The 11804-nt window shown below is 43.3% G+C and overlaps 2 protein-coding genes across 5 annotated transcripts in view; one reads left to right on the top strand and one right to left on the bottom strand.

The window, feature by feature from the left end:
- The window catches only part of ppp1r9a (protein phosphatase 1, regulatory subunit 9A), a 48993-nt gene extending 47462 nt beyond the window's left edge, over nt 1-1531 (bottom strand). The window contains exon 1 of the mRNA XM_079367437.1: nt 1292-1531. The gene's annotated coding sequence lies outside the window, so the exon portion shown is untranslated. The remainder of the gene's footprint in view (nt 1-1291) is intronic.
- sgce (sarcoglycan, epsilon) lies at nt 658-11708 on the top strand. 4 transcript variants are annotated; one of them, XM_079367443.1, is made up of 12 exons: nt 659-1011; nt 5194-5316; nt 5574-5731; nt 6194-6266; nt 6812-7010; nt 7447-7609; nt 8085-8299; nt 8776-8802; nt 9301-9489; nt 10627-10670; nt 11174-11211; nt 11344-11708. In XM_079367443.1, exons 1-12 carry the CDS (start codon nt 963-965, stop codon nt 11392-11394), a joined length of 1329 nt encoding a protein of 442 aa, XP_079223569.1. In that variant the 5' UTR covers nt 659-962; the 3' UTR covers nt 11395-11708. The 4 variants fall into 4 exon arrangements, with proteins under 4 accessions (XP_079223571.1, XP_079223569.1, XP_079223572.1 ...); XM_079367445.1 differs by lacking the exons at nt 11174-11211; nt 11344-11708 and adding an exon at nt 10969-11167 and having other exon boundaries at nt 658-1011; XM_079367446.1 differs by lacking the exon at nt 11174-11211.
- Nucleotides 11709-11804: the final 96 nt, after the last annotated feature.

The raw sequence follows: 11804 nt of genomic DNA on the forward strand, positions 1-11804 counted from the left end.
AAAATAATCTTAAGGGAATAAAAGGGAGGGAGAGTGAAAAATCGAACAGCCTCGCACTGTGGCGCACATTATGGATATCAGAGAAAAGAGGAAGCCATGAATCTGATCTCAATCCTGAATTTATCAAAGGTGGGGCCCATGCAGGCTTTACTGTCAGTATGTAATGGAGAATTAGGATGCTTTTTTGCGTGACCAAACTGTTCATTTTAGTGGTGGCTGACTTCAAGGGAGCAAGAGCTGGGATTTAAGGGTCCCATTGCCCTTTAGCAAGCCTGATTTGGAGGCACGGGGCCAAAACATGCCCATCTGTCTGTTTAGGACGGTCCCTGCAGGGGGTCTGGACAGATTGGAGCAGACTCCTTAAACATGTGTCCTCTCACAGCTGGGCTTTAAAAGTCTGACCCTGGGGTGTACAAGCATGTGATTGTCACGATTGTTCACCAGATTGTCAAGATTTTTCACAAGATTTCAAAAATGTTTCTTTAGGCTAATAGTTAAGAAATGTTCAAGCAAGAACATTTTCAAAGAAAACAAGAAAACTGCAAATGAAAAGAGGAATCCTTGTCCCCATGGACACAGATCAACACATACACACACACACACACACCCACCCACACACACACACACACACACACACACACACACACACACACAAAGCACCCTTGGAATATGATGTGAAAGTCAATTTTAAATCCGGTTGACTGAAACAACATACCACATAACAGTTTGCTCTAGGCGTGGTGCCCTTACTGTAATTCACATCTTGTTTTCCACATTTTTAATTTTACAGGACAACCATCCTTTTCCGTCCAGATGTGCAGCCAATGAGCAGCCAATGAGCTGCTGAGCTGCTGCAGCGAGTGAGGCGGAGGAAGGAATGCTGCAAGATTCTTATTATCATGGCTGTCAGACCCAGTGGCGATTTGATGTAACATCCCCTTTTTTATGTCAGATTTACGAGGATGATGGGCACCATGTCCGCAGCAGGTGTGGCGGTGTGGCTTAGTACGGGTACGTATCGATTTTGCCCGGGTATGTTGGGCTTTATATTCATGCGTTTTGCTCTTTGATGCGGTGTCCATGTTAGTTAGCTTGCTAGTTAGCCTAGCTGCTTTGCTCATTTTTTCCAAGACACTGAGGAGGAGTCACGGAAAAATGGCTACCAGTCATGAGCTACGAATTAAATACTGTACATTCAACGTGAAATTATGCTTTTTTTGCACAGTGCCTTCAATTCGAAATTGACATGTAATAACGTAAAGCGTTGTCCTGCTTGTTATGTTTTTATTACCTTTGGGAAGAGAAGTGTGCGTCCTCTGGTGCAGGCCTGTGTTTACATGCTCCAGCTGTTTAATGAAGCAGCTCATGTCATCATCAGTGACATCTTATAAACACACAGCTGCATTATATACTTATAAGCAAAGTGACAACATCCTTTATTATGTGCCTAGCTGTCACTGAAGAATACATGTTTATGGGTAACGTAAAAACTGCTATAACACGTTAAAAGAAGGCAGTCTAAAACCACAATTCCCTCTTTTAAACAATCTTCTGAGAAATAAATGTATGGCAAATTAACAGCACTACAGGTAAGGCCTGTAATTGCAATTATATATATTTTTTAAACATTTATTATTTAGATACTAATGACTATCTATGGAGTCATTCTTCACTTTGTGACAAGTCTAAAAATCAGCCTAAAACCTCATAGAAATACACACCATTGGATTATATTTCAAAATGATTACAAAATTGTGATCATTTTTTTTTTCAACATGATCTGAATTTGAACTTTCAAAAACTTGAACCTGAATCTTCTACACTGAAAATGAAAAAGTGAAGACTTAATTGCATGGCTGTTTTGTGAGACTGCATAAGCTAAAGGTAGGTGTACATATCAAACTGTCAAACCATGGGGCAAAGCATATCGCTCAGAAGCCCTTGAAAGAGACTCTTGTTCCATTCATGCTTTCCTTCATTGATCCAGTAGTTTACATTGTGCATGCCTTTGATGCAAAAGACAACGCTGTGCATGAGAGAACTGTCCGTATGGAGCGGTCCATGGGCTCCAAGCAGAGAACAGTCCACAACAGAGATGGTGAGTGGGTGTGTGGTGCACTTCATGTGTTGACCCGCTGACCCCACCCCCCTCCTCCTCCCCCTCTTGCTGTCATAACACAGTGACACGCTCAACTGGTTCCCCAGTAATACTGGCATTATTGTTTTCTGCTCTCCCACAGACTTAGCCCACTTTCCATTGCTGAAGTAGCATTTCAGTGATTTTTAACTTTATCTAAACTGTATCTTGATCTTGCTTAAATTAGAAATAATCAACAACCGCTATCTTAAAGTGAAATAACTGATTCTTCTGTTTAACATGACACTGATACTATTCAGCTTTCCTTTCAAACAAATCAGTGGTTTACTTACCTCTGTTGAGCGCTAAGAGAGTCAGCCGTGGTATTAATATCCACTCTTGTCTTTAGCCATCGCCTTCTGATTCTTGTGACACTAAGAACTTTCACTTCCAGGTCTGTGCTTAAACCAACCAGGCTCAAGTCAAAACGCATCACAGCCCAAACAATAGCAATCCTTGTTGTTACTTCCCCTCAAAACACCAAAGAAGCACATGTGTTCCTCCTGACCCCTGAGGACGATGTGCACACATTACACTGAGTCAACAAAACCGGAAAAACATCCCTCTTTGTCCTTCTGCTCAGCAAGCCAGAGGTCTTAGTTAGCTAGGTCTGTTTTAGGGACGACGGTGGATTAACTATAAGGTTTCATTTCTGAGATTTCAGCCAATCCGAGGCAAGGGCAGAGGGGGCATGAAACCTGGTTAGCCATTTCAAACCCCCTAAAGGCCTGTTGGTGATGTGCAATGAGAAGTATAAGCACGTGTCTGTCAGTAAGTATCATCTTGTAAAATGTACAGCTAAGTAATTCTTTCACATTTTGTGTATGCAGCTTGGTCATCAGGAAAATGTATCATGCATGTATTTTTTCCTGAAACAGGACAGGCAGCCACGTTAGCCTTTCGGGGACAGTTCAGTATTAACCTTGAATTGGTGATGTATTGTGTACAGGTGGACGCTGCAGTCCATCATCTCAAGAAGGCCTGGCTCAAACACAGCCTGTCACATATAAGCAGATCTGGTGCTATTAGCAGAGCCTTAGTGGAGCTTAGCCAGTGATCTGTACCTACACTGGACGAGCCTGCAGTCAAAGGTGAGGGTGGAACACAGTCCAGCAGCAACCTGTGAGGATAGACTGATTGACAGAAGGCTGCCAGGAGTGTGAGAAAGGCCGAAAAGGTCAACTGTTGAATTGAAGCTTTAATGTTGATAGACTGAAGCACATTTCAAATCCCATAGGTCATTTTCTATTCCTCAGACCATAAGATGTGGACCTAATGGCCATCTGTGCACGCTTGCCTGTCTCATCTGTGGACGTGTCACAAGTGTTTACGCTGCGTCCAATTGGTCGCCGAGCAGAATAGCCGGTGTTTGACCTTGACCGGGAGCCTTTGACTGTGCTTCTTTTGTGTTTTGTAAAGAAGTGAGGGAGGCCCAATGGCGCCGGTTTGAGAATCTGAGTGAGTGCATTCAGAGTTGGATTTTGCACATAGACCCAAGCCAACGCTGGGAGCTGAATGAGGTTTCAGTCTCTGAATACCCTGGAAGCTTATGTCAGGAGTGTAAGGATTTGTCATGCCCAGGTGGTTCGCTCTATCTTTTACTCGGAGGCGATGGAACCTCAGGACTAGAAGTGGCTCCACGTTTAGAGGCCAGTAAAGGCTATTGATTTCTCTCTAGTTGTTACTGATCCCTCAGAGACATGCAACATATGGCCAGTCCAATCTGTGTTTAGCCACAGACGTAGCTCACTTTAATACATGATAAGGGACAATCTTCAAACTTCACACTCCCAGCAGCAATTTGGCCATGTACAGTAGATGTGGCCTTCTTTAATAATCTGCAGCTTACCGTGTCACCTAATCTTCTCCAACCCTTTTGTGCACCCTGCCCCCGGTAATAGATAATGCTTAACCAACAAAGATCACATACTGACTTCCTCTTTTATGGACAGGGATTAAAATGTAAATCCTGCTCTATTACTCTCTTCAGCAGAGACTCTCCTTGGAAAGCTGCTTCTGTTCCAGGAGAGAGGCTTACAGTGCAGTCCAGAAGTAGAGACACTCTATATGTCACCACGCTGATGATGTACAACAGTGGGGCTCGAGCTAGGAGAAATAACCCTCCATAAGGAAGTAAATGCAGTTGGTGTCTGATTGGCTAAAGGACAACAAAAAGTGGCTTCATGCAACTTGGCTTAGAAATGATGCCAAACCAATATTTGTCAAATGAATACAAAAGTTCCCCTGCTGTTCTCCATACGACCTCCAGGGGTAGCACTAGTCCCATTTGAGAATTATCGATGTACAACGTGGGTTCGATACTCATTAGAAGATGAAGCAAGAGATAAACTACGGTGGCAACTTTGCTCGCTGGGAAGCACCGACACCTTGTAACGTGAGGAGTTCTGTTTCTGTGGGCCGACACTGTTTCTCTCCTCTTACACCTAATGGCCCTCCCACCTCCTCCTTTCTTCCTCTCCTCGTACACTAAAGCCTCAGTGCCCTTCCACGAAAGGGGGAAAAAAAGAAAAGCGTGGAAAAAAGGGAGAGGAGAAAACAGCTGTGCGAAAAAGCTGCTGAAAGAAGACGGCGGGTGAAAAGAGAGGGAAAAAAAGACGGCAAGAGATGTAAAGAAAAGAAGTGTAAAGTTTTTTAAAAGGGGGGGGGCTGCGACTTCACCTCCTTCTTTTCTTTTCACTCGACCATAGTTTGAGCGTTGATCTTCATGCTCGGCTGTTGAAGCTCTGCGCCTTCCTATGAAGCTCATGTGATTCCCTTTTTGACGAGGCTGAGTCCAGACAGGAAAAGTAAACACATCCGTCACTGTGTCAGTAGTGGGGTTTTTCAAAGTGTAAAGTAGGTGAGCAGAGAGTCATAACCAGAACGTTCCCACAATCTATTTTCACCTCAATTAACACCTGCTCCTATTTCCTAAATAACGCTCCTTGCAGGTTACTATCATGACAAAACACAAAGAACAAAAAGACAAATTCAACTTCTGCTTTCAGGGGAAAAAAAAAAAAACTTTTTTTTTTTTTTTTTAATCTGTGTTTCAGTGGTCACCATCCTGTCAAGGTCCCATGCAGACCGTAACGTTTACCCGTCTGCAGGCGTGCTGTTCGTCCACGTTCTGGAGAGAGAGTACTTCAAAGGAGAGTTTCCTCCGTACCCAAAATCAGGTACCAGACGATCGCAATCACATCGTCTGCCTCTTTTGTTCATGATGGCATCATTACATAATGTTGATGTTTTTAAATCCTTTACACACGTCTTATACATCAGTATAAGAAGTTGTGGGCACAGTCTGTGTATGAATGCTGTAAGTGCTTTGCCCTTTAGCTGCCTTTGGCAACGCTACCATCATTTGGCTAATGACTCTAAACGTGCTTTACTGAATGTGTTGTGACTTCTAATAGATGGTTGCGTCTGCCTTCAGGTGACGCCAGCAACGACCCCATCACCTTCAACACTAACCTGATGGGCTACCCAGACAGGCCAGGCTGGCTGCGCTACATCCAGAGGACCCCGCACAGCGACGGGGTGCTCTACGGCTCACCCATGGGAGAACACGCCGGCAAAGCCACCGTCATAGAGGTGTGTGTGGTCGGAGCGTTTGAACAAACCGATAAGGTGTCACAGAGAGAAAATTTATTCAGCCGTGAGTGAAAAAAAACGGAAAGAAATCAAAGCGTTGAATCTCAGTCATTTCTACGAAGGGCAACACGGCTGAATGGAAAGCAAAGACTCAGAAACATAGAAGTCATTGCGCAGCTGTTTTATATGCATTCATAAACGCTTAATGCAATTTACTCTCTTAACTCTTCAGACTAAAACGCTGTCATGCATTTTTATCCTTTCTTTGTCCCCATAAGCTACTGTAGAAATTCTTTTCCCAAAAGGCTTAACGCTCCCTGCGGCACACATGTGCCTCTATATGGCGCCTCGGCCGGGTACAGAGCCTGTGTGGTGTTTCCAGCTCAGGTTTGTCCAGGAGGGGCTGCTGCCAATATAAGCTGCACTGATCGGGGCTTAAACTTTCACCCCTGTGTGTTTCAGATTACCGCCTATAACAGACGCACTTTCGAGACGGCACGGCACAACTTGGTCATAAACATCATGGGTACAGAAGGTAAGAGGCGCCAGTGTGAGAGCTTAGGGCAACCAGATCAGACTGTGCAACTTCCCTGATTAAATCCGTCAGGGCGCATTCAGCATTTTAGTGGTGCAGTGGACTTAGCTGAGAGAAATGAATTGATTACTTTGTCAATCAATCATTTTGACAGAAAAACTTAATTTTGGCTTAACAAGGGGTCGCAAATTCAATCATAAGACACACGTGGGTGTGCTACAGTTTGAAATGATTAAGGTACATGGGGAGCAGGTATTCCGGTTTATTCCCATGACTACTCCTCACATCACACTCTCAGTACATGCAGTACAATATGAGGTGATATCACCTGCCATCTGGTCCCAGAAGGAGGCCAAGTCATAACAGAGTAGAGCAGACACACCAGCTTCCTGCTGGACCGGCGGGGTGAAACGGGTGTGAACTTTGCAGCAGTAATGAAGAATTCCTGGTTTGGCCTGCTGTCTTCTGTCTCTCCCCTTGTTGTCACCTTTTTTTTTTTTTTTTAACAACCTTTTTTTATCCCTTTCTTTGTCCCCTGTGCACAGAGTTTCCTCTGCCCTACCAGGCTGAGTTTTACATCAAAAACATGAACGTGGAGGAGATGCTGGCCAGTGAGGTGCTGGGGGACTTCCTGGGAGCGGTGAAGAACGTGTGGCAGCCTGAGCGTCTCAACGCCATCAACATCACGTCAGCGCTGGACCGAGGCGGCCGGGTGCCCCTGCCCATCAACAACCTGAAAGAAGGGTGAGGAATTGAATGGCTCTTTGCACCTTCTGTTGTTTGTTCAAAATGAAAGTTAGTCGGTGACAAGTATTGTCATGCTGCGATAACTCATGCACAATACCCAAGAGCTTTAACGTTCAAGATTCTTTACACGATCAGCCTCTTAAAAATCTTAATGTCATCATGTCATACTGAACTGTTTTAAATGTATGATTGCTGCCTCAGGGATCCACACTGGGTCCACTGCGCTGACAGACACTGTCAGGTTTTCTCGGTCAGAAGGGACCAGCCCACGTAAACTGCCATAAGACATGCATCAAAGCTTCATGCTGCCGTTTTGGAAGATGAAAAAAGTGTCTCAGCGGAGGGGGGAAAAAATGCTCTCTGACTGTCACGAGCCTGAGCAGAAACATGTCTCTCTTCTCTCGTCTCTCATGCGTTCCATTTCTCTCTCCAGAGTGTACGTGATGGTTGGTGCTGACGTTCCTTTCTCGTCTTGCCTGCGCGAGGTGGAGAGTCCTCATAACCAGCTGCGCTGCAGTCAGGAGATGGAGCCTGTCATCAGCTGTGACAAGAAGTTCAGGGCTCAGTTTCACATCGATTGGTGTAAGATTTCTCTGGTGAGGATCGACTTTGAAAGATTTCCCACAAATTGAAAAACGCCAGCGTCCTTAAAGGTTCAATTGAAAATGCTCGCAGAGGGCTAATCGCTTTAGCATTTTGACTGGGTTTCTTCAAAAACAGGAATCTGAGGGAGAAACTTTTTGAAGATAGCGGTCAGCTAGTTCAGTCGCTAACTGAAAGGTCCTGTGCATTAATGGGGCTGAATATCAGTGTTGAAGAACGTGCAAGGAGCTATCCATTATTCTGAACATTTATTCAGTTAATTATTTGATTGTCATTTTGTTTAAGAGGGATGGGTTTAGTATTATCTAGCAAATGTTAGTAATTATCTAGGGACAAATGATCACTATAGGACATCAGGTAAGTAAATTAAAGTGACTTACTTCAAGGCACAAGGACTCTATGACTGGACTTTTCCGTTAGCCACGTTTAAATCACAGAAGCTGAATGAAGTTCCGCTTGTTCCTCCAGGTCGACATCAACAAAGTGGTCCCGGTGTACATTTCCCGTCCTGACCCTGGCACAGGGATCCTGCCCGAGTTCGCGCCGTACGACCCCCCCTCCGAGTCTCTGAAGAGCCGGGACTACTTCTCAGACTTCCTCATCACGCTGGCTGTTCCCTCCGCTGTGGCACTAGTGCTGTTTGTCATCCTCGGCTACACTATGTGCTGCAGACGAGAAGGGGTGTAAGTTTGCTCGGTCTCCTATTTCTCTATACGAAAATTGCACCCCCCCCCCAAAAAAAAAAAAAAAAGAAAGCCGAACAAACACACAGAAGCTGTTAATGAAGTATATGAAAATGAACAGGAAGACAGATAGTGCAGAGGAGATGAGAGCAATAATCGGGACTTGGATTGCAGCTTGTCATAACCATCCGGTCGTTTGTTCCATTCTTATTAAGTTCCACATGAATACCTTTTTTTTTTTTTTTTTTTTTTTTTTGTGTGTGATTACATCATGAACATCATAAATGTTGTGAAGCAGCCGTGGAGCCAGTGGACAGCCTCGTTTGTCATTCTCTATCATTTACAGGCTGGGAGAGACATGCCCCCTCATTCACATCCCATCAGCATTCCTGTCTTTACCCATCAATCCACCTGTGTGTCGATGTGTTTAACTATTAATATTAGTATTTAATTCATCCATTTTGTTTTGTTCCTAGGGAAAAAAGAAACATGCAAACACCAGAGTAAGTGTTTTACCTCTCCTGCTGTGTTTCACTTTATTTTGGCTCTGTTTCTGCCCCCTCCTCTCTCTCTCTCTCTCGCTCTCTCTCTCTGTTTGCAGTTTTTGTCATCTCTGTTGTTACTTACAGCTTTCTCATTGTCATTCGCTCATCTGTGTGTTGACATCTTTCATCCAATGGGCTGCTCTAAAAAAAAAAAAAGGAACGGCCAGATGTAGGTCTTTAACGATGCCGTCGTACAACCAGAATAAATCTTTAGACTTAAGAACATGTCTTGCATCACGAAGCTTCAGTGTTAGGTAAGGGTGGACGGTATATTTGTCTTGCATGTATGATCGGAGTGCAGAACTCCCAATACTGGATCCAAATGATTTGCTTATCCAAATATTTTAAATGTGTCAGTTAAAGAAAGCTTTACACACAGGGATGAGACAAATTAACCCTACAAACAACAACACGAGCTCACACAGTTTTAACCTTACTGTCTCTCCCCCTGTCCAGCATCCAGCTGGTCCACCACAGCTCCATCCAGAAGTCCACCAAGGAGCTGCGTAGCATGTCTAAGAACCGGGAGATCTCCTGGCCCCTCTCCACTCTGCCTGTCTTCAACCCGGTCAGCGGAGAGGTGGTCCCTCCAATCCACCCAGACAACTACGAGACGACCAGCATGCCTCTCATGCAGACACAGACGTGAGTTGGAAAACTTTGGACAATAATTTGAAGCCACGAATTCGACATTTTCTGTTTCGTCTGCCTCGCTTTGGCCGCATTTGGAAAAGAGGGTGCTATGATAGCAACTTGCAGTTCATTAAAGCATAACATTTCCTGCTTTTCTTCTAAATAGAACATGATTGAATTTCCCTCGGGATCAATAATCTATCCAGATAGATAATAATCTATCTATCTGATTAATAAAATCAAACGATCATGCTGCACTGACTAGTATGTTAAACTATCATTTGTAACCATAAACTCATTAGGGAAGTGTTTTTTTATTTATTCAAGCATAATTTATTTAATCTTCATATCATTTTAAAAATGTAATTTTTACAGTTGTATTAAATAAACAAAACAAATAATCGATGAGTTAAAGAGAAATAAGACGACATAACTACAGTTAACTGATTATGGCATCCCGGGGGTGGTAAAGGAGCCCACAATAAAATAGAAGATATAAGAACAATTACCATGAAAATAAAGTGTCTTTAATGTGGGGTGATGTAATGTTGGGAGTGAACTTAACTTAAACTCAGGTTTCTTCCCGTCCGTGGGTCTCCAGCTGTCGTACACAATCAGTGAAGCTTGAGCCTGTCGTTCTTGTTGCTAGTGCTCCTGTATGAGAGGCCACATCTTAGCACCTCTCTCTGCACCTGCTCAACATACTCTCCGGGGTGGATTTATCACTTTTAAACCCCATAGACCCCATCTACTTTTCAAAACAGTCTGTTGGTTAGGTGGAGGAAAGTCACACACCATGTTAGATAATAAGCACAAAGTAGTAGTGAACACATGAAATGCACTCATGTACCCATGCTCATTAGTAGGCGTTCAGATGTATGGCTTAAAGTGGAAATATAAGTCCAAACAATACTATTATTGTTTAATCTTGTATTAAGAGCTTCTAACCGTGCCATGTTTACAGCTAAAGCTATACGTGAGCATGTCTGACCTTGGGGGAAACACATCCACAGCTTAAGAGACTCAAGCTGTCCCATGATTTTTCTAATGGGCTTGCAACTCGAAAAAATTTGCTAATACGACGAACATTCACATGACACTAAAGGCTCTTGTTGCGGTTTACCACATTATCACTGTTTATAATTACAGGAATCTGCAAAACCAGATTACGATACCACAGCAACGGCCATCAGGTGAGTGTTTGCCTCATCCTTGAAATAGTAGTCCGGCAGCCTGCCTTGAATATTCGTTACCTGTCAAGGGACTGCAGATGTAAATTAGCCTAAGGCTAATTCTGGTGCAATGCATCAAATGATTACATGTATGTTTTAATTGCACATGGTCCCTTACAAATAAAAATCGAGTAATGAATTGAATAAGGTGTAAAGATGCTTGTGCAGGCATGTCACATTCTTGTTCTGTCATCCTACACATGAGATGACTAAACAGAAAATAATACTTCATAAGAACTGAGTCCTCCTCTTCTTGCAGCAGTGAACATGAAAAACGTCTTCACTTATTCATCTGAATAAAGATGATTGAGAGCTATAACTCTGCAGGGAGCATGACTTCCTGTCTGTCTCAAACCTCTGCAATCCTGGTGTCGGGCGTGTGAGCGCCCCCCTGTGTGCATGGTGTTCATCTGCATGGCAGTTCAGCACTAACCCACTGCTCTCTCTGTTCACTGCTAACAAAGGAGAAAATTATGTCATGTCGACATTTCGAAGACTGGAGGTAGGTGCTGCAGTCAGTTAATAAAGATTTGAAGTTATATTTCAGCTCCTACCTGTTTAATATGCTAACAAGGAGCGTGGGAACTTGAATGTGAAAACGTTGCATTTATGCTTTATGTTTGTTTATTTTTAGGTAAATGGTATTCCTGAGGAAAGAAAGGTGGCTGAAGCGCTGAATTTGTGACCAGAAACCAGTGTTAAAGTGTTCTTCAATTCCACAACTCTATAGTTTTTTTCTAATTGTGCTAATCTGCATGCCTCAAGTGTTTGAAAATGTACCGTCCATGTGCACTTACACCTTAAAGAGAGTGTGAACAAGAAGAAAAAGAGCATAGCTGATTATAGAGTATTTTTAAATATATGGGTACATTTTAAAATGTTAGTATTTCTACTCGCTTTGCACAATGGACCTCTTAGAGGAAAAGGGAATTTTACAGGGAAATGCTTCACTTGTATGTCATTAATTATTTGTCATATAATAAATTCTTTCAAAAATAATTTAGATTTGTTTTGGGGGTTTTTTGTCACAATATCAAGCCAGAGTCTAGCAACAACTGAACTGGGGCGGCGTCAGGCAGGGTCTGTAAGGGGCTC

This window comes from Symphodus melops, assembly GCF_947650265.1.
Source record: "Symphodus melops genome assembly, chromosome: 18".
In the NCBI taxonomy this organism is placed as follows: Eukaryota; Metazoa; Chordata; class Actinopteri; order Labriformes; family Labridae; genus Symphodus; species Symphodus melops.